The 26,308-nt window shown below is 39.3% G+C and overlaps 2 protein-coding genes and 1 pseudogene across 5 annotated transcripts in view; all 3 read right to left on the reverse strand.

The window, feature by feature from the left end:
- CPN1 (carboxypeptidase N subunit 1) overlaps positions 1–5,311 on the reverse strand; it is a 33,616-nt gene extending 28,305 nt beyond the window's left edge. The window contains exon 1 of the mRNA XM_035707752.1: positions 5,275–5,311. Within this exon, the coding sequence (XP_035563645.1) occupies positions 5,275–5,296 (22 nt within the window). The 5' untranslated portion in view covers positions 5,297–5,311. The remainder of the gene's footprint in view (positions 1–5,274) is intronic.
- Positions 1–26,308, reverse strand: part of LOC112672186 (dynamin-binding protein) — a 210,683-nt gene that overhangs the window by 152,976 nt on the left and 31,399 nt on the right. For 2 of the 4 annotated variants that reach the window (XM_025466886.3, XM_035707755.2), the window contains 3 exons: positions 26,209–26,298; positions 25,096–25,175; positions 20,429–22,725 (listed from right to left, as the gene is read on the reverse strand). The exons of the other annotated variants lie outside the window; for them this stretch is intronic. In XM_025466886.3, the coding sequence (XP_025322671.1) occupies positions 22,504–22,725; positions 25,096–25,175; positions 26,209–26,298 (392 nt within the window). In that variant the 3' untranslated portion in view covers positions 20,429–22,503. Of the gene's footprint in view, positions 1–20,428; positions 22,726–25,095; positions 25,176–26,208; positions 26,299–26,308 lie in introns of those variants that run through there. 4 annotated transcript variants of the gene reach the window in all.
- Positions 12,792–14,404, reverse strand: LOC112672188 (histone deacetylase 2-like; annotated as a pseudogene).

Consider the following 26,308-nt stretch of genomic DNA (forward strand, 5'->3'; position numbering starts at 1 on the left):
TATGGTCCAGAGGGTCAGCTTAAGATAAGTACCAAATCTGTAGTACCACAGGGTTGCCGCCTTACAACCCTTGCTAAATCCCTTAGTATTCTGATGAGATCCTGACACCCCAGGTAGTGAATCAAGACAGAAGGCTGTGAAGGCATTACTAATGCTATCACATACTAGGCCCTTTCTCTAGGACAATATCTACTGTAATTACTGAAGGCTTGGCTTGGTGGCCCTCAGAGAGCCCAAATTGTTCCTCTATAAAAGAATTCCTGTTTCTCTGGCAAATGTATCTAGTTATTATGGGGACTTCACTCATTCTAAACAGATGACCCTCATTCTCTAAAAGAGGAATGTACCCTCCTTGTCTATTTGAACTTTGGGTTGTTGTAAACAGGGAATACCTTCTATATATCAAAGCTGAGGTTGATACTCCTTCCCCCAAATTCCACTTCGAGTACCAGAATGTGTGCCCTAAAGTCAGAGTGTATGCAATGCCTCCCAAAACTAGAAGTGGAAGGATCCTGTGTGTTAGAGAGATATGATATTTTAAAAAATTGTTTTCAGCTTTAATGAGATATAATTAACATATAACATTGTGTACATTTAGGGCGTACAATGGTGTGATTCGATACGTGCATATGTTGCAAAATGATTACCACAATAGGGTCAGTTAACACTTCTATCACTATTCACTATTATCTATGTGTTTCTGTGTGCATGTGGTGAGGATATTTAAGATATACCCTCTTTTCAAGTATATAATATAGGATCGTTAACTACACTCACCGTTCTGTACATTGGATCTCCCAAACTTATTCTTTTTACAGCTGGGAGTTTGCATCCTTTGACCAACATCTCATTTTATCCACTTCCCCAACCACTATCAACCACGTTATATTCTCTGCTTCTATGAGTTTGGATTTTTTTAGATTTCACATAGAGGTAAGATCTACAGTATTTGTCTTTCTCTGTCTAACTTATCCCATTTAGCCTGATGCATAAGGATATGATTTTAAGTACAAGTTCAACTCCCTCTTAAGCCATTTGACATCGGGCAAATTAATTAAACTTCCCTAAACTTCAGTTTCCTTCTGTATAGGATAGAGAAGAAACAGTTCCTCTCTCATGAGTTGGGTGGATCAGATAAGATAATGCATGTAAGGCCTTTTGCACAGTGCCTGGCATATTGTGAGGGCTCAATACATATTATTAGCAGTATTACTAGAGTAGCAGCAGCATGAAGCACTTATTCTGTGCTAGAGACCATGCAAGATGATGGCTATACAATTCATTCACTCAACATATATATACTTTACTACTAAAGGCTAACAGCTTTACTATTATTATTTTTTATCTAGAATAAAACCAACAAAGACTCCTGCCCATGTGGTGCATACATTCTGGTTAAGTGACAGACAATTAAGAGCAAAAAAGGGCAGTCTCTGTCCTCAAAACTACAAATAAGCAAGCACAACACTGGGGAAAATGTGATTGATGTAACCACTTGGGAGCACTAAGCAGGGTCACCTAATTTAGCTTTGGAGGTTCAGGGAGAGCATGCAGGAATTGAGGTGGATCAGAGGGTCCTGTCTTTCCCTGAGGTAGGTGTAATAATGGTCCCGAAAGAGGTCTACATCCTAATCTCTGGGATCTGGGAGTATGTGATGTTACATTGGCAGGGTGCAATGAAGTTTGCAGATGGAATTGAAGTTGTTTATCAGCTGATCTTGAGATAGAGGGATTACCCAGGTGGGCCCCGTGTAATCACAAATGTCCTTATGAGTGAAAGCAAAAGGTAGGAGGATCAGAGACCCAGTGATGAGATGTGAGAAAGTGGACAAATTTTAGGCATTTCCTACTTTCTGGGTTCTCAGTATCCTCAAAGCTGTCCCTGCCTGGACCAAGAAGTCTCCATTATTTCACAATTCTACATTACCTTACAGGGTACTAACTGGTTCTTTATTCCCCACAACAGCCTGGGGAGGAGGGTGTAGTAATTCCCATTCCAGAGGAGGGATTTGCCCAGAGTCACATAACTAAGTAGTGGAGGAGAGCCTGGACTCCACACTTTCCCTGGCAGTGAGCCCAACATTCTACTCAATCAATTCCAGTGACTACAGATATGCAGGAGAAGTAAGTTCCCACCAAGGAAATATGGGCAAATAAAGGAATACATGAAAACTTGCAAAGGAGTGGGAAGAGGTAGAAGGATATTCATATCAAGTAGGAAGGTGGGGAGTAGCTATCCTTCTTCCTTCTGTCACTCTCTCTAGATGCTAAACAAAGGAGAAAGGGAGTAGGGAATGTGGGAAAGAGAGAGAGAGAGAAGGGGGACATTGTGGGCTCTCAACCCACATCTCCAGTTATCTTGGTTGTAAATTTTCTATCATGCATCAGTAACTCTGAGCTTCTGCAGAGCAATCTCAATGTCATTTAACCCTGCTAAATAAATATTCATGGGCTGGACCTATAGATGAATCACACATCCAGCTCCATTCACATTGGCAAGCACTCTTGGAGATTTGGGTTTCAAGTGTTATGAAAGAGCAAGGCGAAGAGAGCCTGGCCAAGTGTGGAGAGTAAGGGAGGTTAATCCTCAGGAGACACCAAGCCCTTCCCAATTCTCCTTGCTGGAATATTCTTGCAATTTGTCACCTGGGGACCTTCCCCTGATCATCTCATCTAAACAGTTCTCCCGGGATCCCTGGGTGGCGCAGCGGTTTGGCGCCTGCCTTTGGCCCAGGGCGTGATCCTGGAGACCTGGGATCGAATCCCATGTCGGGCTCCCAGTGCATGGAGCCTGCTTCTCCCTCTGCCTGTTTCTCTGCCTCTGCCTCTCTCTCTCTCTCTCTCTGTGACTATCATAAATAAATTAAAAAAAATAAAAAATAAATAAATAAATAAACAGTTCTCCCCTGGTTATGCTTCGTCTTATCTCCTATTTATTTTTTTTCTCCTATTTATTTTAATCAGAGAATTTCACTTGTCAGTCTGTTAATTATCTTGCTTATTTCTTGCTTATTTATTTATTGTCTGTCTCCCCCAGTAGAAGGTAAACTCAGTGAAGGCCAAGACCAACTATCTTACTGTTTACTATGTAATATCTGAGCAAAATGATAGTTACTGTTTACTATGTAATATCTGGACAAAATGCTAGTTAAATTAAAGAATGAAGGAAGGAGATAATGTATGATAATGTATGAACTCATATCTGAGATCTGAATGAGCAGATGTTGACCCAATGAAAATGGTGGAGTGTTTGAGGCTATTTTTGAGAGGGAAGAGCTTGTTATTTCTCCTTATCCTCCCAATCATGTGGAGTCTGCAAGGGACTGTTTCTGGATTTCTTTTCCTTACCTGCACTTATTCCCAGATGATCTCATACACAAATCCCAATATAAGGTGATGACTCTCACATTTCTGTCTCTTGATGCTACTTCTCTGAACTCTAGAACTGTATTTCCAACTCTCCACTAGGATTTCTACTAGGCATTCCTGCCTACTACCACCCACCTCCTCCAGTCTCTGAACCTGCAAGAGCAGAGCCTTACAAATGCAAACTGTGTCCACAAATGCCACCAAATGAGAATGGATCAACTGGATTAGGAGAAACCAGTTCAGTCCCCCAGCACTTCCTTTCCCCTTGCCCTTCTTAATATTTCCCCAATGCACTTATTAATATCTGACATACTGTATATTTAATTGTCTTCTCTCCCTGTAAAAATATAAATACCTCATGGATAGAGAAGTGGTCTCTTTTATTTTCTGATGTGTCTCTAGTAACTAGATCTGGATATAGGTTGAATACTTGAGTGAGTGATTGATGGAATGATTCAATGCTCTTACTCACATAATCCCATCTAACCTTTACCTCATTCTTTCTTGAGGGACCATTATAACCCATTTGCATGTATGAGAACCCCTAAAATTTAAATAATTTTCCCAGATCATATAACTTATATTTGGCAAATCTGAAGATTAAATTAGCTTTCTGACTCCAAAGCTTTCTACAATGCCAGAGTGCCACTATCACATTGGCCTGGTTATATTATGAAACTGCCTCCAATTTGGCTTCCTGTTCTTAAAGGTCCTTGAAAAGAATTCTTCTTAAAAATTACTTCATCTGCTTATGTAAAAAGGAAATCTGTTTGTTATAAAAATGTAGAAAACATAGAAAAGAATAGGCATAAAAATAAAATGCTACTCCCAAACCCCATCAACTAGGAATAATCCCTGTTATCAACTGGTGACAGTCCTATCAGAATGACTCAAAATCTGCTCCTTCCCTCCTCTGCTTCCTCAAACTGACAAATATTCCATGATTGATCCAATTTCTCAGGCAAAACCTAGGACTTATCCATAATCCTCTTTTTATCTTACTCCTCCTGTCACCAAGTTACATGAACTCTGCTTTGAAGTGTATCTGGAAACTACTCTCACCTTGACCACTGTCATCCTAGGCTAGGCAACATATATTTCTTGCTTGAATGATGACAATAGCTTCACCATGTGTTTCTTGTTTAGATAATGACAATAGCCTCCTTGAATATTCTTCCTGTTTCTAATTTTGCTCCACTAGTTTTATTAACTACACCATAGCCAGAGTTTTGAAAACACAAATCAAATTACTTTCCAACTCGAAACAATTCAGTGATGTCCCCCATACTTAACAAAAAACTTGTATGTCATGTAAAGGCCCAATCAGCAATGGTCACACTGTCCTTTATATTCCTTGGACATACTAAGCTTATTTCTGCTCCAGGGCCTTTATACTTGCTGTTTTCCCCACCTGGAATGCACTTCTCCTAAATCTTCGTGTGGCTTTTCCCTCTACAAATTTAAGTTCATGCTCAAATACCACCACTTTTAGAGAGGCTGGCCCTGATCTCCCTCCCTACCTAAACTAGTTCCTGGCTGCCACCCCTTTCCATTCTCTATTCCTCTACTTGATTCCTCTTTATAATGCTTATCATTACCTAAAGGCATATTATGTAATTAGTTGTTCCTTTTTTTGTTCGTTGTATCTACTACTAAGATGTAAGTTGTGTGAAGTCAGTATTACTATCTTGTCTGTTTCACTGCTTTTCCTCCATGCTTAGAATGATACTTAGCACATACTAGGTGCTCAATAAATGTTTGTTAAATGAATGAGTGTGCAGATAGAATATACAAATAATTTTTACAAAAAAGGGATTATAGCCTTTATGCTTTTAAAAAATTACTATATTGAATATATTGAACAGAAGAAAAAGAAGTTGAAATAAAGCCAAAGGAATTGCTTACCTTTCAAAAAATATCTCTTCATAAGATGAAATAACAGTTGCTAAATAGTGGTTCTAAAGAAAAAGAAAAGCATAGAAATCATTAAGGGATGGTGATTGTTATGCTGTTAGGTTTTTCAACCACGTATTTCACTTTTAGGTGGTAACTAATCCACGCTGTGATTGGTCCTTTGTTTGTTCATTTATTCATTCAACAAGAATATATTGAATGTTTTGGTTTTTTTAGTATTTTTTTTAAATTTTTATTTATTTATGATAGTCACAGAGAGAGAGAGGCAGAGACACAGGCAGAGGGAGAAGCAGGCTCCATGCACCGGGAGCCCACCGTGGGATTCGATCCCAGGTCTCCAGGATCGCGCCCTGGATCAAAGGCAGGCGCTAAACAGCTCCGCCACCCAGGGATCCCATATTGAACGTTTTGTGTCAAGCTCTGATATGGGGCTAGATAGTAAGGCAGGCAAGATCCTGCTCTCATGGTCTGTGTGTGTGTGTGTGTGTGTGTGTGTGTGTGTAGGAAGTAGAAAATAAACAGTGAAAACATAGTGATGGAGACATTTTCAGGTTTTACCAATGAAGAAAATGAAACAGTATGTGATAATATAGACTGGTCTAAGGTAGACTAGGGTGGGTTGGAGTAGCTGATTTGGATTGGGGGTCAGAGATGGCCTGCCATGTGCAAGTGACATTTGATTTGAGCTTTGCATCATTTTTTTTTTAATTTTTCATTTATTTATGATAGTCACACACAGAGAGAGAGGCAGAGACACAGGCAGAGGGAGAAGCAGGCTCCATGCACCAGGAGCCTGACGTGGGATTTGATCCCGGGCCTCCAGGATCGCGCCCTGGGCCAAAGGCAGGCGCCAAACCGCTGCGCCACCCAGGGATCCCTGAGCTTTGCATCATTAAAGGCAGTCAAAGAAATCTCCAGAGAACAAGCAGTCCAGGCAGATGTGAAGCTGAGGCAAGCTCAGAGCAGTGATGATTGGCTGACCTTAGGACCAGAGAGCCAGCCAGTGCAGGAGCTTGGACACCAGGGAGACCACATGTCTGAAAGGAGAGTAGGGAGGTGGCACACACCTCATTCATTTGGCAAGCAGTTCAGATTTTATTCTAAGAGCAAGGACAAGCTTTATTTAAACTGAGGGATGGCATGAAGTGAGCTCTCCCTTCTCCTAAAAGCCCCTTTGCAGTCCTATGGCTCTGGATTTCTGTTAGTCACATTACTTGATGCTGTAAGATTTATTTATTTATTTATTTTTGATGCTGTAAGATTTATATTCAGTTCTGCGTTCAATTTTCCAAGTGTTGAGCTGTCTTTAAGATTTATTTTTATTGATTTATTTTTAAAAGATTTTGTTTATTTATTCATGAGAGACATAGAGAGTGAGGCAGAGACACAGGCAGAGGGAGAAGCAGACTTCTCATGGGGAGCCTGATGTGGGACTTGATTCTGGGACTCTGGGACCACGCCCTGAGCCAAAGGCAGATGCTCAATCCCTGAGCCACCCAGGCATCCCTGTCTTTTAGATTTAAAATGGTACAATGTTTATCATTATTGCTTAAAATTGTGGCTCCTCCTTCTCCCTTGGTTTTCTTTCAGATAGAAAATTAATTTGTTTCCTATCATTACATATATTTTTTTAAGATTTTATTTATTTATTCACAAGAGACGCCGAGACACAGGCAGAGGGAAAAGCAGGCTCCATGCAGGGAGCCCGATGTGGGACTCGATCCCGGGTCCCCAGGATCAGGCCCTGGGCTGAAGATGGCCCTAAACCGCTGAGCCACGAGGGCTGCTCCTCCCATCATTACATATTAAACAGTAAATTTGTAGAGATGAAAAAATACCTCAACATAAATGTAATTTAAACCTGAAAAAAGTTCTTTTTTTTCCCCACGATATTAGGTTGATATCTTTCTACAGTGCATTTGTCTGGCCTTTCCAGTAAGTTTTGTTTACTAGTCAAAGCCTGCCATAAAGTCAAGGCCATCAGTGTCCTGTCCATTCTACCGTTCTTGACAATATAGTCCTCCTAAAAAGCCATGTCCTCTTGGTGCTTCAAGGCTCTGCTGAGCTCTTTGTAATGGCTTTATTTTCCTCTCTTATTTTTCTTCCTGAGTTCTTCCTGCAGCCACCTCCCTGCTATTCTGCCTTCCTGAATGGCTTGTCTTCTGATTTTCCAGGAGTGTTATCTGCCCTTCAACTCTCTATACCCATTAGGATTAGATAGAAAACTCCAAACAATTGTAGTTTTGCTTCTTTCTCAGACTAATGGAGTTTTGGAAGCAAGCAGTTCAAGACCAGGGTGATCATCAAGTGGCCCAGGCCCCTTCTTGTTTGTAGCTCTAGCAGTCTTACTTAACAGACGTGTACCTTATGCCTGGATGGATGGTCCAGTGCAGCCCATCATGTTTATATTCCTACCACCAGGAAGGAACCTACCTTCATCCTTTCAAAACAAACTTTGCACCCTCACACACTGCTGGTGGGAACAGATAAATGGAATGTGGTATGTACATATTTGGCAATAAAAAGGAATGAAGCACTAATACATGCTATAACATGGATGAACCTTGGAAACATTATGCTAAGTGAAAAAAGCTGTTTATAGAAAACCTACCTATTGCATGATTCCATTTGTATGTGGTGTATGTATTGTATCTCAATAAAGCTGCTGAAAAAATAAAAACAAAATCAAATTGCCCAGTTTTACACATGGCTGCCACTTAGCGTATCAGAGGCTAGAAGGTCGTCACATGGTCATGCAAGGGAAGCTGGTAAATGAAGTCTTGATCCCAGAGAGCCATCGCCCAGCTAAAAACCAGAGGTTCTGGACAATAAAAATAGAGGACAGAGACTGCAGAACACTGATCATCTCTGACCCACAGTAGCCAGACCTTAGACCTTGTTAAGCCTACCCACACGGAGGGTCACTGGATGTGCTTTCCAGGAACATGACACTTAATTTTAGGTAAATTTGATCTCTTTCCCAGAGTCTGTGCAGGGATGTGTTGACTTTGTGTCCTCACATATTTTAGATCAAAATTAATTTCATCTGGCAGTCATTCTTTATGGTTTTGTTTTATAATATTTTCCTTGTTTATTGAAAGCAGAAATTTGTTTTTAACTTTTTGCTCTTTTGCTTTCAGTTGGTTTTTTTTTTCCAGTTGGTTTCAAAGTTGGAAATGAATTCAAAACACCCTTTCCTACTACTTTTAACTCTAGTTTCTCAAGATAAATATGCTTGAATACATATTTTTTCTAAGTGCAGCCCTTCTGGGATTTCGTAAAAGGTGAAGTCCTCCTGGAGTTTGCTCTACTTTTTGAATCTCGCACAGCCTCCAGTGTTGGACCTTCAGTGCTCTCTCTAGACAGGCTGCTCTTCCCCAGATACACTCCTCTCAGACCTCACCTCCCATGCTGTCTGCTCCAGTCAGATCTCACTTTTCAGTAAAAGGTTCTATATAAACTGTAGAGTGCTATGTATACATTGGCTGTATTTATTAATTTCTTACTGCCTTGATTAGGATGCTTTCCCCTTTTGTCTGTTCCTCAGGGACCTCAAATGCAACCCCTTTGAATCTAAACAGAACATCTCTTCTCTCATAGCAGCTCCTCTTAGGAAATGGCACCACCTGTTGCCCAAGTAGAAAACATGGGAGCCATGGGGACCATTCTGAATTCTCCCTTTTCACCCATTTCACAAATGTACTCATTCACTAAGGCCTCTCCATTATCTTCTTTGATGATCCTCATGACTGTCCTTGCTCTTCACCTCCACTGCCCCTGCCTCAGTTCTGTTCTCATCGATCCTGGACCACATCTGCCTTCCTGCCTGGGATTTAAACCCCTCCTGCCGCACGTGTCACACAGCAGCCAGCGTCATTTCTATTCAATGTAAACCACATCTCATCTCCCGCTTGCCCCTCCTATCACTGTTCAGATCCTTTACTGGTTCTCCACTCTCTGCTAAGTTCAAACCTCTTTGCCTGGTAACAAGGCCCTCTCTGGCCTGGTGTTTCCAGCCTGTCCCACATCAGATCGCCTCTCTTCTCCAATACCTCTCCTTCCTGCTAGCCATACAAAGCAACCCACAATCTTTCAACATCCTCTGCGGTTTTCCCTCCAATCTTTAAAAATTATGGTAAAATACACCAACAGAAAATAGGTTTGCTATCCCTTTCTCTCCATTTGGAAGTTATCTGACTCCTATTTGTGTTTCAAAACTAAGTTCAGGCATCATTTTCTCTAAACCTTTCCTTTCATTTATCTCTGGTCTGATTTCAGTGTCCTTCCCTTGTGTTTCCATAAAACTGTGAATACTTCTCTACAAACATAGCATTATAACAAAACTTGTTTGTTGGCTTGTTTAAGTCCAAGGACAATATATTGTTTCTGGATTCCTAGTGCCTCATCTATACTTAAATAACAGAATTTAACAAATGTTCAAAAGCAATAACAAATAATGAACTATCTCCTCTGCATATACATTTTGTTGACTTTAGAACAGGTCAGGAAATGACTAAGTGGAATTCCAGAAACCCAGGATCTTTCACATGCCCTCACTAACCCTACTTCCAATAGGGCAATCATTGGTTCAGTGACATGTTGACTCAGATTGCCCTCCAGCCAGTGGAAAGCATGCATAGCATGGACTCTGAATCCGTTCTGTGTACCAGTATTGCCTAATTTGTCAATAGCCTGCACCTGTGTAATCCTCCTTGTTGGAGTAAAGTGGCTTTTCCTGAGTTTGAAAAATGCCACGTGTGTCTACTGATATGAAACTATATCAGGTATCAGGCAGAAGGTTAACTGAAAAAGAGGAGCCTGACTCTAAGTGATCTGGTCATCTGGGATGAAGGGACTAATATACATCAGACTTTGAGCAGCCTGCAAACTGGACCAGTAATGCATCATGGGTCCAAATGTAGTAGGGGGCAACTATATTTTATTGATTATAAGGTGCTTATATTTCACATTTTAGTGTCTCTAAAACTGGGATGTATCTTAAATTCAGAGAAATACAATATTATAATGAGAAGTATAAGAGAAATCCAATGTCACTATTATACTTGAGAAATATAATAACAAATATTGATTGAATAGTACCTAAGCCTGGAATTTCATACATTAATCCAGGAAACAGAGTGGTGAAAAAGCAATGAATGGCTTACAAACAATATCTAAAAAGTTCATTTTGCACTGGCTATGGGAGAATTTTCAGTGGCTTGAGAGTAAAAAACCATCACTTTTGAGCTCCTTCTAATTGTCAGAGAAAATACACACATTTCACTCATCCTCAACTGCCTAACCTTGGAAGGTAGGTGTTATTAATTCTACTTTATAGATGAAGATCCAGAAAGTCTGGTCCTGCCCAAAGTCACACAGCTAGAAAATGCCACAAATGATCAAATTTTAAAACCTGTTAGCTTGGTTCTATTCTATGCTCCCACCTGAAGCAAGCACTAACCCTAAAGATAAAAATAATTGTTGTCTAAGACCGGAAGAAAAAAATTTTTTTTTTCGTTTGAGCAACTGGATCATTACTGAAGATCAAACATATCCCTTCCATGTTAGAAACTAACAGAGAAGATAAATAGGAAAGAGAGGCCTGAGCAAGCTTCTTGAATTTGGCTTATAAGGGCCCTGAGAATGGAAATTTATGAGAGTCATTTCATCCCAAACAACTATAAATACAAAGTTAAGTCCAGCTTCATGAAAAACTCAGAATTACAACTGACCATTCTGACAGGGTTTAGAAGATTACCTACGAGCCATGAAGTACTTACTAGTCATCATGTTTCTATTTTATCAGGACAATTTGTGCTAATTATTATTTTGTGTGTGTGTGTATATATATATATTCTTCTTTTAAAAGTTTTATTAAGATATAATTAACATACTATAAAATTCCCCATTTAAATGTCCAGTTAACTAGTTTTTAGAAAACAGAGCTGTGCAGTCACCACTGCAATCTAATTTTAGAATATTTTCATCACTACCACCCCCACCCCCCAGAAAGCACCGCTCATTTGCCATCGCTTTCCAGCCCTATGCAACCATGAATCCACTGTCTCCATAGATTTGCCTGTTATAGACATTTCATATAAATGGAATCATACAGTATGTGATCTTTTGTGTCTGGCTTCTTTCATTTAGCATAATGTTTTCAAGGTTTATCCACATTGTAGTGTGTATCTGTCCTTCATTCCCTTTTTATGGCCAGATAGTATTCCAACACATGGCTCTTTTGCATTTTGTTTATCCACTCACCAGTTGATAGACGTGTGGATGTTTCCATTTTTTTTGTTATTATGAATAATGTTACTATGAATACTTTTTAAAAAAAGATTTTATTTATTTGAGAGAAAAAGAGAGAACATGAGTAGGACAGAGAGAGAGGGAGAAGCAGACTCCCCGCTGAGCTGGGGGCCCAATGTGGGACTCGATCCCAGGACCTGGGGTCATAACCTGAGCTCAAGGCAGCCACTCAACCGAGCCAACAGGTGCCCTCTATAAATACTCTTGTACAAGTTCTTGTGTGGATGTGTTTTATTTGTCCTGGGTCTATACCTTGGAATGAAATTGTTGGTCATATGGTAATTCTAAGGAATTGCCAAACTCTTTTCCAAAGTGGCTGCACCATTTTACATTCCCAGTAGAAATTTATGAAAATTCTAACTTTTCCCTATTTTTTAAGTACCTGTTATCTGTCTTTATTTTAGCCATCCTAGTGGGTGTGAAGTAACATCTCATTGTGGCTTTCATTTGCATTTCTCTGGTACTTAACAATCTTGAGAATCCTTTCATTTGTTTATTGGCCATTTGTATATCTTCACTGAAGAAATGTCTATTCAAGCCCTTTATCCATTTTTAAATTGGGTTGTCATTTTATTACTGAATTACCAGAGTTCTTTATATATTCTGGATACAAGTCCCGTATCATATATGATTTGCAAATATCTTTTCCCATTCAGAGGGCTGTCTTTTCACTTTTTTTTGAGGTTGTCCTTTGAAACACAAAAACTTAAAATTTTGATGAAGTCTAACTTATGTTTTTGTTGTTACTTGTACTTTTGGTGTCATTTCAAGAAACTACTGTCTAACTCAAGCTCATGATGATTTACTCCTATGTTTTCTTCTAAGAGTTTTATAGTTTTAATTCTCACATTTATTTTTTGTGTATGGTTTAAGGAAGAAGTCCAATTTCATTCTTTTGTATGTGGATATCCAGCTGTCCCAACCCCATTTGTGGAAAAGATTATTCTTTCCCCATTAAGTTGTCTTGACACCCTTATTGAAGATTAACTGACCATAAGTGTGAGGTTTTATTTCTGGATCTCAATCTATATGCCAGTGTCACACAGTCTTAATTACTATGGTTTTGTAGTGTTTTTTTTTTTTTTTAAAAACCCCAGGTATATATTTTTTTAAATAAAGAGAATTGCAAAACATGGAAAAAGTCAGATCAGAAATTCTACTTATTTCTTTAATAGATCATTTTTTTGACATTGTAACATTAAGTACTATTACATAAAGCAAGATGAAGAAATTTTGCTTTATAATGAGAAAAGTCAATAAAACTTGCGAAGAAAAACAAAAACAAGCCAATTTGAAAATAAACACAGTCCATGCCAAACTAGTATAAAATGAAGCCAGACATTTTCAAAAAGAAAAAACTTTCTTCCCAATATTTTCTTTTTATGGTTTCTGAAATTGGCGAGACTCTCAAATTCAAAGGTTGCTGAGTTGTTCTGATTTGACATCTTTACACCACTCTTGTCCTTTGGCTTATCTTCTTCCTTAACAACTACTTTTTTTGTAGTTTCCTTTCTGTCTTCTTTGATGCTAGCTTTCTTTACTCTTTCCTCAAGATAGCCACATTTCTGACCTCCTTTTCCTTCATCCTCAGAATCTGAGAATCCCTCATCACAAGCTATTTATCTGATACTCATATAGAAATTCTCTTGTCTGAATCTTCTCCATCTTAATCTCCACTGTCTTCATGAACAGCATCTTCTGGAATAGCTTGCATCTGGATGCCAAGTGCATGAGGTAGTACGTGTACATTTTCAAATAAATGTTTTATCTTTTCCTTATATTCCATAGTGTTTCAGTTTGTCACGTTTGAAGGACTAATATGCAGTTTGAAGTCTGGTCCAAAATACTCAGTAATCATTTTATGGCAATTTATGGGGAACTGCAACAATTGAGGGCAACTAGTCTTATATGTCAAATATTGAACAACATTACAGATTATCTATCTACCTTCCCTAAGCATTAGTAATGGCATATTGAAAATTGTTACTTCTACACATTTAGCATGATCTTTGACTGTCATATTGAAGCAACTAAGTCTAACACCAAACAGTGAGTCTGCACCACACTGACACCACAGCAGTAGGTTGATACATCTCCATCACTTTTAGGGTAATAGGCTTACTTATCTTCCCATGACTCAATATCTATACCATCTCTCATTGGAAAGTTCACAGTAGAGTATTTGCCTTTTTCTGTACCAATATTCCTCAAGTCCCCATATTTATGGAATGATACAGTCATTATATGATCTGTGAATAAAAAGCTTCTTGAGCACCATCATCATGATGAATATCAATAATAATATATAAGACTCTCTGATGACACTTCAGTAATTCAAGGATGGCAAGTACAATATTATTAACACAACAGAATCCTAATTCTGATTTCTTAGTATGATGTAACCCTCCTGCCCAGTTAATAGCCACATTGGCTTGCTGTTGATTTAACTTCATAGCTCCAACCATCAAGTGAGAACTCACAAAATTCAGAGTCCATCAAACTCTGGAAATCATCTCCAACACTAAATTTCTACATCTGCTTACTATACTCAGACATGCTATCCAGTTTTATTGAATGTAAACATTTGATGTACTCATCACTGTGGTATTTTGTCATTCCTTCAGCAGTGGTTTTATGGGGACTGTATTATTTCCATTTTTCTATATAAGCCATAATCTAGCAACAAGTTATGGGTCATGAGGGTTCTATGAGGTTTCATGGGCTGATTCTGTCCATAATAATAATTTCCAGTATCACCATCATAGTAGTAGCTGACTTTCTTCTTACCACCTCCCTAACACTAGGCCATGGACTCCTAGACCACAGCTGGCTTCCCGCTCTAGCTCCTGCTCCTGCTGCTTGGCTGCCACCGAACTTGGGGGTGGCAGTGCGATAGAGAAGGGCAGGTTGGAGGGTGGAGAGAAAAGGGTGATGGGAGGGCTCAAGAGCACGTAGGGCATATAGTAAAATACTGACAGTGATTATCTTTGTAGATAAATTTTTTTTTTTTTTGCTTTTCTGCATTTTCCATTTCTTATGTTGAACACTTTTATCACTGAAATTAGAAACGAAGCATATCAACTATTATTTCTGAAAATACTAATCAAATGATTGGATAACAAGGAAAAACATGTATGCTGACCAATCCTAAATTATTTTTATGAACCTACAGGAAATATTAACTGGGAGTCAACCAGCTCCAGCACAGAGGCAATGGTTATATGGGGCTCTGAATTTCAGAGGAGAAGAAGGAAGATGGCCAAGGTCTTTTTGATGGCCCCTGGCTCTAAGAATCAGAAAATAATGGTTAATAGTTCACAAAAAAGAAAGGAACCTGTACATTTTGTTTTGGAAGTCTGTATTACAAAGCGGAGATCAACAAAAGCTTGCAAAAGCAAATTTGTCATCTGGTAACATACCTGATTTGAACTGACTTTCTTTAGTTTAAAAACCTGCATTGTATTCAGTTGCCAAACAACAAAATAGTTCCTGGATGACTTATCTGATCTTACTGGTGTACAGACTTAAATGGCTTCATCCAGGTTTGGAGAGTTGTAACAATTTGATTTGACTGATTTTGTTATCACCAGTGGATTACTTAGTTACGCCATAAATTCAGTGAAGCTAAAAATTTTCCAGAATGTGCATGTATGACTTGGGTGGATTTATTTGTATTTACCAAGGAAAAAAGGCACAAAGTATTCTGTTTACCTGAAACTATTTTTATCCAAAAAGTGTCCTGGATCAAACTTTTCTGGGTTGGGAAACTCCTTGCAAGTGAAAAAGACCAAAGACAGTAATGCAATACAGTAGTGCCCTGAAACCAAGAAATGGAGAGTGGAATGGTACTTTATCACACTTATCCTTGGTTCATAAAAACAAATCTAACACTCTTAATTATAGTGGATTGAACAGGACTCTTAAACTAGCCTAATGAGTGGCTGGCTAGAGTTATGGCTATTTTACACACTCTCATATATTACCTTTACCCGAGTAGTAAGATGGTTCTTAGTAGGAAGAGCAGTATTATGGTCAATGCGCAATAGTCAGTTGTTGAAAAACTAGGATTTGCAATCCATATCATCTAGACAATGAACTACTAGAATTGCTGTACCAAATCAGGAGCTTACAGAAAATTTTTTCCTTTCTGAATCCAGATGTGAATGAAAGAAAATGAGATAATGAAACTGCTGAATCAAGCCCCACTTCCTTTGCTTATAAAATGGGGTGAGGTAACCAAAACAACAGGCTTTCTTCCTTTTTCACAAAGATTTTTGTGAAGATTAAATGAGAAAATAATACCAATACTCACAATTTATATTGGTCCCTTCACATTTACCTGACACTGCACTTATTAGTTTTTTTAGAAATCTCATTTAATTTTCACTTTAGCCATGTCCAGCAGACTCTCTTTGTTCATGTGGTGTAAACAAGGAAACTGACATTCAGAAAGAAGAAATAATTGGAGATTAAATTTAGCAAGTGGCATGGCTAGAACTTGAACCGGGTTCTATCTGATTATAAAGCATCTCTATTTAAGTGAAAGCTTCCTTTTTCCATTTTTACTTTATTTTGTATTTCCTTAAACATTATTTTACAATGATTGGAGTAGGTAATACTTGTACATGGTATAAAATATAAGAAAATATACAAAAGGGTGAAAAGTGAAAATGAATCTGTCTTTCCCTATACTCTTCTGGTTCCTTCTCAATGTAATTATTGTTACCCACTTATGATATAAATCGCTTAGCGATTTACAGAGAGAAAAAAAAAAGACACATATATACATCCCTTATTTTTACACAAAAAGTAACTTCCTATGGTGGTTGTTGTTTGCTTATTATTCCACTTTATTAAAATAAGGGAGTTGAAAAAATTCTTTTGAAATGAATTTTTAGGGACGCCTAGTAGCTAGCAGTTGAGCATCTGCCTTTGGCTCAGGGCATGATCCCAAGTCCGGGGATCAAGTCCCACATCAGGCTCCCTGTGAGGAGCCTGCTTCTCTCTGTGTGTCTCTCATGAATAAATAAATAATATCTTTAAAAAAATGAATATTCAAGGAAGCTTCCAGTCTTTAAATATCACAAATATTGCTACAATGAATATTTTTAGTTTGGGGGAAGTATTCATTAAGGATAAGTTCCAAGTAATGAAGGTACTTTTTAAATTGTGTGTTTTAAATTTTGATGAATACTGCCATATTGGCTTCTATAAGTATTTTATTTAGTTTACAGTTTAACATTCTCTGTGTATATATTTGAGCCACCAAGAACAAATTTTCATGTAAGATGTAAGATAGGGATATATATTGTTTCCAATTCCCCCAGAGTTTTCTAACTTCTATTGAATAATCCGTATTTTTCAGTTTATTCCTATACTTTAATTGATCTATTAAAGAAGCTGTAGTACACAGCTTCAATAACTGTGACTTTAAGATTTTATTTGAGAGAGCAATCAAGGGGGGGGAGGTAGTGGGAGGAGTGGTGGAGGGAGAGGGACAAGCAGACTCCACACGGAGCATGGAAGTGGATGTGAGGCTTGATCCCACGACTCTGAGATCATGACCTGAGCTGAAATCAAGAGTCAGACACTTCACCAACTGAGACACCCAGGGGCCCCAGTAACTGTGACTTTATATTTTAACATTATGTAGTGTTATTGTGACTATTCTTTTAAAATTTTCCCTACAAATTTGGGATGTTTTATCCTAAATCCTAAGCATTTTATCCTTTTAAACTTGCCTTCATTATGTCTTTTTAAAGGTTTTATTTTATATAGGGTAGCAATTGATTGTTTTAAAATAATAAATTTGTGGGCAGCCAGGGTGGCTCAGTGGTTTAGTGCCACCTTCAGCCCAGGGCCTGATCCTGGGGACCCAAGATCGAGTCCCATGTTGGGCTCCCTGCATGGAGCCTGCTTCTCCCTCTGCCTGTATCTCTGCCTCTGTCTCTCATGAATAAAATCTTTAAAATAATAATAAATTTGTGAGGCACCTGAGTGGCTCAGTTGTTTAAGCATCCAACTCTTGATTTTGGATCTCAGCGTCATGAGATCAGACCTATGTTGGGCTCCATGCTCAGCTTAGAGTTGGCCTGAGATTCTCTCCTTCTCCCCTGCCCCTTCCCCCATTCATGATATTTCTAGAGTAAATAAAATCTTTAAAGTAATAAATTCATATCTAACCACTGAACAATTCTATTTTTGCAGTTGTGTTCAGAAAATTTTCTTTTATCTTCCAGGTACAATTATACCATCTACAAATCTGCCTCCCTTGAAATTTTTTTTTCATTCCTGTTTTCTAATTCTAGTAATGGTAGATAGATTTATTTTTTTTTAAAGATTTTATTTATTTATTCATGAGAGACACAGAAAGAGAGAAGCAGACTCCATACAGGGAGCTCAACGTGGGACCTGATCCTGGTACTCCAGGATCACGCCCTGAGTCGAAGACAGATGTGCTTAACTGCTGATCCACCCAGGCGTCCCATAGATTTGTTTTATTCCTGGTATTAATGGGGATCCTTTTAGTTTTTTATTATTTAGCCTTATTTGAGAAATGTTTTCTCTGGCTAAAGAAGTATTCAGTCTCATTTTATTAAGGATTTAAAAAATTAAAAATGGATGTTAATATCAAAAGCATTTTCTGTACAAATGAGATATCATGTGATTGTCCCCTAAATTCTATTTACATGGTGAATTTTTTGTTTTTTTTAGAGAAAGACAGTGAGCTTGAGGGTGTGGGAGTGGGGGCGGGGAGGGGTAGTGGGAGAGGGATAGGGAGAGAATCTTAAGCAGGCTCCATGCCCAGCAGAGAGTCTGATGTCCGGCTCTTATTTCATGACCCTGAGATCATGACCTGAGCTGAAATAAAGAGTCAGACACTTGACTGAGCCACGCAGATGGCCCTACATGGTTAATTTTACTAAACGAGATTTTAGACCATTCCTGTATTCCTGATTATCTTCACTTGATGGTGGTGTAGTTATTTTCAATGTGATGCTAGACTATGTGTTAGTAGACTTTTGCACTGTTATTTTTAAGATTGGTAACTGTTTTTGTTTTATAGTATTTTGGTCAGGTTTAGCACCTTTTCTTCCTCTTCTATTCTTTGGAACTGTTTAAATGTAAAACCCAACCCCTTAATCACTACAGAAGACTGACTACAACCTCAGTGCACATATGTTTTGGCAAATGCAAAGTGCTCTGTAAATATTAACCATAAATATTAACCATTAGAGGCAGCAGTAGCCCAAATGTCTTGGTTTGTAATGTCCTGGAAGAGAATTTGGGCTAAAGAAGGTTGACAGTTGGCTTGGGTACCTTAGAGCTGCAAACACATTTTCTATCTCTTCTTCCTTTTTCAAATCCATCATAAAAAATCAGAGTTCAGTTCCCATGAGATTCTTATTGCTAGATATCACTGCCCCCTTTATATTCTGTATCAGAGTGGGATGGGGCCTGGGAACCCCAGATCAGCCTCCCCCACTCCAGGAAGGCAGAAATGTACCCCAACAATTACCATGCAGAAAGCATTATGCTAGTTGCATAAAAATATGTTGCTGAACCCACTGAAGAGCCCCTCGAGGATGTATAAACAAGCTCAGAGATGTTACATAACTTCCCACAGTTACTTACACAGTAAGTCCTCACACAGACACTCTACCTTAACTTCTACATCTTTTCCCCCCACTACTTACTTTCCTGCATTTCACATTCATCCTTTTGTTTTTTCAAGTGACAAAACTGGCCAACTCATATGGGACAGGCATGAGCAATAGATATCAGCCCAAGTAAGAGGAGAATCACAGTCCCTGCCCCTGGAGAGCTGAACACTTGTGAGGAAAGACATTAAACAGGTAAAGTGAGGTGTGTGAAATGTTACAAAGACAGAAATGTGGAGTGCTGACCTGAGCCAGCAGTTTAGAATTACCTGTCTGAAGAAGTAAAGATTCATCAGGAGTTAGCAAAGTAAAGTTGGAGTTACAAGGGGAAAAAAACTAGCCATGTGGATGGAACAATGTATGTAAAGAGACACAAAAAAGGCACATTCAAGAACCCGGGCTGGAGAGGCCAGTGGGGGCCAGATCACAGCTTTCTATGCACACACCTAGGACTTAATCCCAAAGCAACCAGAAGCCACAACTTCTAATTCACAAAATTCCTTTTTCCATAGCAAGTTCTAAATTACTTCATTTTAATACCCACCAAAGCCTATAGGATAACTGGTTTTAGTTAAATTTCCCTGGTCTGCAGAAGCAGATATACAATACTATGGGGTTGGAGCCCACAGAAACCCAAGTAAAGGGGTGCTTGCCCCAAAACTCCCAATTACCAAACCCTGATACCCAACATCACTGTGAAACTGTTCCCCAGGAAGGAAAGGTTGAGAGCTTAGGAAGAGCAGGTCCAGCCCTGGCTCTTGGACTAACATCTGAATTAGTGAAGTTAGTTACATCATACCACTGCCAGTTATAATTTGTACAATTTGTCCTTCCTCTACCTCAGTAAAACCACCATTTCCCTTCTTTACTTCTTAGACTCTGAAGGGCACAATGCTCCAGGCTCCCTCTTTCCTCCTCTGATGCTGGCCACATCCCACCAAGAAACACAACATTCCTTGTTAAATTCTGTGAGTTAGGAAGAGTGGAAACCCTGCTTTCAAAATTCTTATACTCGGGAAGCAGTATTCTGAGAAGAGTATAAGAAAAGCCTTTGCAGTTGAGTTAAACTAGTAAATAAACTGGCTACCTAGATGAAATGGGCAAGACAGTCTTAGCAACGTGTTAAATCAACAGAAAAGAATGGAGACATAGGAAAAAAAAATACAAATCACTGATAGTAAAATAATTTTATTTGGTTTCTTTTTTTAAAAAAAGGTAGCATTTCACATATAAATTTAGACTTCAAGATTACAGTGTATATTTGCCAAAAGGAACATCCCTGCAGGAGGGATAGACTTAGAGCCTGAGCGAGCACTGGGAAGCACACTCCATGGAGAGTTTAAGTGGAAGTAGTTTCTTTACAATTTCACAACATTAGTTCCCTGTTCCTCAACTCTGTCACCAGGGGGCTTGTAAGAAAACCCACATCCATCATTTTGGGGCAACAGCTTTTAGCTCATGGGAATAGGAAACATCTCTAGGAATGAAAGCACAAAGGTCAATTGACCCAAATTTCCCACAACAATCATTATCTACCTGCAGCAACGATACCATGACAGGTGATGAGTTTATTCTTATAGTTCAAAGGTTCTTTAAAGGAGGACTAGAAAACGTAAGATCCATTCATAAAGAGAGTGTATACAATAGGCAAAAATAAAAAAAGGATTCTCTCCATATTACAAATGCCTCTCTAGTGTAAGGCCCAGGGAAAAGACCCACTCATGTCTGGGATACCTTCCCCAGAAAGTGTTTGGCACAACCTGCAAACTGTCATGAGGCTGACAGGACTGACAGCGGAAAGGTTTCTGGAAGTGGTCCCATGACTTTTCTCTCTGGCTTGAACATCGTATACATGAAAAGTGTCTTAACAAGCTGCACAAACTCAGGCCTAACTATGCAGCACACTGTTTCGGGAAAGGTAATCCAAAGGGAATAAAGGCCCAGATGAAACAGGTCTCCCATTGCCACAGGCCAACTCATAACTCACTCTGTCATCCTCTCACAGGAGACTAAATCCCCTGGCTGCCCAGGAAGTCAGTGGAATCCTGATTTCCTAGGGAGGATGAAAGGTGGAGAACAACTTTGATTTCAGTATCTCAGAGCCAGGAAAAAAAAAAGAGAGAGAGAGAGAGACAAAGATGACCAAAGATGCTAAGTTACTCTGTTCCACACTATGTAGGCTCCAGAAGGACAAATTGAGGAGAATCGGTGTGCCAGTAACCATGGCAGCCCTAGGACTAGCCTTTAGGCAGAGGTACTGAGGCAAATAAATGTACCCCAAATCCAGTTTTAAAAATGAAAACTTCCTGCAGTTATGATACAATACTATACAGTGAACAGCTGGGGACTGTATGCTGCTCGCAGTTCTGATTAAAGCCCTGCCCCACTCTTGGCCAGCCAGAGCTGAGAGGTGACTTATAAGGAGTCTATAGCTAAAAACCAGGCACCTTAGTTATGAATGGCCTTGGGGCAGTGATGCAGTCATCATCCAATGGAGGGGAATGCAGGGCCCCAGAGCTTTGGTTCAAAGCAAAGGTTTCATCTCACCCAGAACTTCAAGCCAAGCTCTATCTCTGAGCCTACTAATGCAATAACTAGTGATTAGGAATCCCTGGTTGGGTGGCAAGGTACATATCCCAGCAGGCCACCAACTCGACTATAGGAAAACAAAAAGGTGCAAATAGTATCAAGTAAATAGTTGCTCAAGTGGAAGATCATTTCCTGGAGAACCTCAGCAGACTAGATGCTAATCACACAGATGAACACTGGGACTGGGCCCCAAAGAGAGAGCCTGGGCCCCAGGTGTAATCGATCTTCTTTACACTTACCACATCCTGGCCATCTTCTCTGGCCTCCTATGTCTTGAATGGCTGAGCACACATCTCCCCGGGGACCAATGTAAACATTATTCAATAGATCTCAGCTTAGAAAAACACAGCTTGTTATTTTCTTAATGTCTAACATTCCAGTGCAGGCAGTATCTTAGCATCAGACTTTTCCTCATTCATGAGTACCAGTTCAGAAAGGAACACACACAGGATACTTGATAAAACTGTAGCTGAAAAGACATTTGGGTGCCAGACACCTGGCTCTATCTTCCAATCAGCTGATAAACCAGGGCTACCACAGGAGAGGCAGAACAGACGGAGCACAGGTTCTCTGTGAATCTGAAGAGTCGTATAACTATTGTTCCCACTTTACCCCTTGGGCCACATTTTGATATGGGAGTACATTTCCACCACTTGCATCAACCTGTGCTCTCCTTGTTTTGGATGGGGCTCTCTCCTGAGGGTTCAAGAGCCTCCTTAGAGAGGAGAGAGCTTTTTCTTCCAGTCCTAACATCTGAATATTTCGAAGCACAAGAGGAGTCCATGAACATGCTAGGGATGTTGCTGCCAAAGTAGATCTTACTGTTAGAAGCAATGGCCTGGTACCTTTTGAGCTCCAGATATTCCGGGGTCAATTTGTGCTGTGTGGGAGCAAACAAGAGCAAAGGCATCAGGACGCTTCTGTCCAACAGTCATCTCTCTCTTTTCTCACAAATGTTTTTCCTACTGCTTTTCTGAATATCACTACTCAATGCTGAATCACTGCCAATGACCTCCTCTCAGTTTGAAGCATGGCTATCACATTAACAGCTATATTTTAGACTTGAAGTTCCTTAAACAAGCTCCTGTCCTTCATTTTTTAATAAAGAAATGATTGAGGAGGTGGGTTCCTGGGAACAAGGATAATAACTAAGATTTCCATAGTGACTTGGACCTTGCAAAATAATTTTGTATATACTTTCTTATTTCATCTAGCTGAGTTCAACCTGGAAATCAGTCTGGAATCTCGGCAGGTTCTCTTTTAAGAGGTAAATAGGTCAAAGGATGAGAGTAGCAGAGCTTCAAAGGAGCTGGGTTCATAACCTTATAATCAACCATCTGTGATTCTGCTTTTCTTGACCACATTTTAAAAGTGGAAAAAAATCTCAAGAAATCATCTGGTCTGGCCTCATGCCTCTATCTAGAAGCTGGGTATTTAAACACTGTGAGGGACAGATGTCTGCCAATCAAATAGGTTTTTTTAATTTAAATCATGCTGCCATGATATATACACTCAAAATCTCTTTAGGTTTGATTAAAACTTATTTCTAATATTTCCTGGAATATACTTCCTCTAGGAATCCTTTCCTCACCTCAAGTCTCTGGATTGTCCCATTAGGCAAAAGCCCATCTTGCCTCTCACAGCCCCCAACACCTTCTACTTTCTGAGTCTATACTCTCTCCAGTTGATCCATATCCTCTATTGAAACACTGTCATCAAACCTGGTCACAGTACATAACCAAATTACTTTCTATTGCTTTACTAACTAACATAGGTCAATATCTGAACAGCATTTTTCAAAATGGCATAAAACTGCTATCCCTTTCAACATAAGGCTAAGCTAATGACAAGGTCTTGATACTTGTGCCTGGCCAGCTTCTCCCACGACAGATCTGAATTGCTAGTTTTATACACAAAAGTTTCTCACCTTGCCTCCATCTTGACCAAATCCCATTGTTTCTATAGAGCGGTGTCTCCTCAAATATGTTAAATTTACTTCAAAATTTATACTGGATTTCAAAGTACTGACAACTCTCATTCTATAAACCTATCATATATGATCATTTCTTCTGAACCCTTAGTATGCTGTTCCTTTTTAAACTGAAAGAATTTAAGACCTGTCTATACCTTAAATCTTGACTCTAATCCTTCAAACCACACCAAACACTTTGGCAACCTTTCTCAGCTCTTTCAATGTTTCTATCTACTCTACAATTAATAGCTTTATAAACCTTGGTCATATCCTCCCCTTCTCAGACTACCATAAGCATCCTAACAGCCTCTTCCTAATACCTACTAAGTAGGCTTACATTCTCTAGACCTAATTATCCTGAGTCTCTAAACAAAAACTGTTCACTTGTATCACCCAACCTCCTTTCTCAAATTATCAGACATGAAATTCCTCACAACTAGAATATTTTTTAAATCCAGTTAAACAAACAATACTCAGGGGCATTTGGAAACGTGTGCTGTGGGGAGGAGGTGTTGATTGTTCGAATAATCAACACTACTGACACTTAGCAGGCAAGGGTCAGGGATGCAAAATAGCCCATAATGCATGAGACAGTCTTCAAAAATGAAAGAGTAGGGGCAGCCCTGGTGGTGCAGCGGTTTAGCACTGCCTGCAGCCCGGGGAGTGATCCTGGAGACCCGGGATCGAGTCCCGCATCGGGGCTTCCTGCATGGAGCCTGCTTCTCCCTCTGCCTGTGTCTCTGCCTCTCTCTCACTCTCTCTGAATGAATAAATAAACCTTTAAAAAAAAAAAAAGAAAAAAAAGAAAGAGTATTTCATCTCAAAATGCAAAGAGTTTCTGATGAGAAACACCACACTAAACAAGCTTAGCATTTTTACAAAAAAGCTACCTTACTGGAAAGCAACCCTAAATGGACTTTTACTCTTTTTCTGTTACTCCTGTCATTCCACGAGAAGACTGTTATCTTTCCTGATTACTGAGCCCGGATAACGGCAGTACAGATAGATGACTTACATACGTGTTTGATCTGTGTTTATCTGACCTTTGTCCTAGCTCCCCACTTTTACAAGGAACTCTACAAAATTCTCCCCAATGAGTGTGCAATATGTCTTGATGAGTGATTAGCTGTTTCTAGAGTGTGGTGGTAACTACCCTTCCTTGACACTGAAGAGATCACCTCTATCATATTAGAGGCCTCTCCTGTCCCCCAACCCCCCAAGGAAAAGCAAAATCCCTAACATTATATTATTAGGACAGTGGCACAAAGAGCCAGTCACCTTGTTTGAGGTGGCATATTTGTGTGCAGCATAATACTCAGCATCTGCCTTCGCCTTCTCTCTGGCCAGGAACGCAGCATCTAGCAAGCAAAATACAGTCAGGGTGTTTAAAACAAAAAAAAGTTGTAATCTATTTCCTTAGCTGGGTAAGAGTTAAGATTCTATGTTAAAGAGGGGTCTCTTTATCCACTGCCTAATATTTTGATCACTTACTTATTTTTTTAAAGATTTTTTTAAAGTAATCTGTACACCCAATAATGGGGTTTGAACTTACAACCCCGAGATCAAGAGTCACATGCTATAATGACTGAGCTAGCCAAGTACTCCTTGATCACTTAAAGCATTTAACATTAGTAGTTTTCAAATCCCAGTCCCCAGAAACACTCTTCTCAAAGGGGGATACTTTTGTCAATGTCAAAGAACTCTCAGCTCATTAGAGACCACTTCATTTTCCACCTAATGCTGCTTCTTCTTTCCTCTAGCCCTCATCACTCAAAAAGCCTCACACCCTACCCAGGCTCTATGCTTCAAGTAAAATAATGAAGTCCAGGGATGAAAGCTCTGCTCTATTTATTGCACTGTCCCCATCTCCTCCAAATTTGATCAAGTCAGTTAATGGAGAATGACAAGGAGCAACACTATACAAGCAACAGAGGTTGAATATCTGGTCTTCAAGACTGTGAACTCAGAACATTAACATCTCACTATATGAAATCAAACAGTTTGAAAGCCTCTACAAAAATTGCAGCTTCTCTCCCCCACCCACCACCACTAATTTTTTTGTTATTTTTTTGTTGCTGGGTAGAAAAGAAACTGGTAGTGGTGGGTTTTCTTATCTTATACATTCTTTACAATTGGTTATGGGTAATTCTCATACTTTGCCTGAGAACAGAGTGGTAGCTAATAAGCCATAACTAAAGGACAGAAAATGAAAGGAAGAGTTACCTACAGTCACAAACCAAACCAAGAGCTGAATGTGTACTGGCAATTTTCTAAAGTCCTCCAGACCAGATTATTCTGTCTATTGTCCTCCCGCCCACCACAATCAAGAGCCCAATTTCTGAGGCAGAAAGGCAACTCGGACAGCCAGAGCCTCTTTTCTCACTGATGTACCTTCAATTTCAGAAATTCGCTTTTCAGTTTCTTTCTCCATCACCTTCTGCTGAAACCGAATTTTTGCCACCTGTGCAATCTTCTCCGCTTCTATAATCAT

This window comes from Canis lupus, chromosome 28, assembly GCF_003254725.2.
Source record: "Canis lupus dingo isolate Sandy chromosome 28, ASM325472v2, whole genome shotgun sequence".
Classification (NCBI taxonomy): domain Eukaryota; kingdom Metazoa; phylum Chordata; class Mammalia; order Carnivora; family Canidae; genus Canis; species Canis lupus.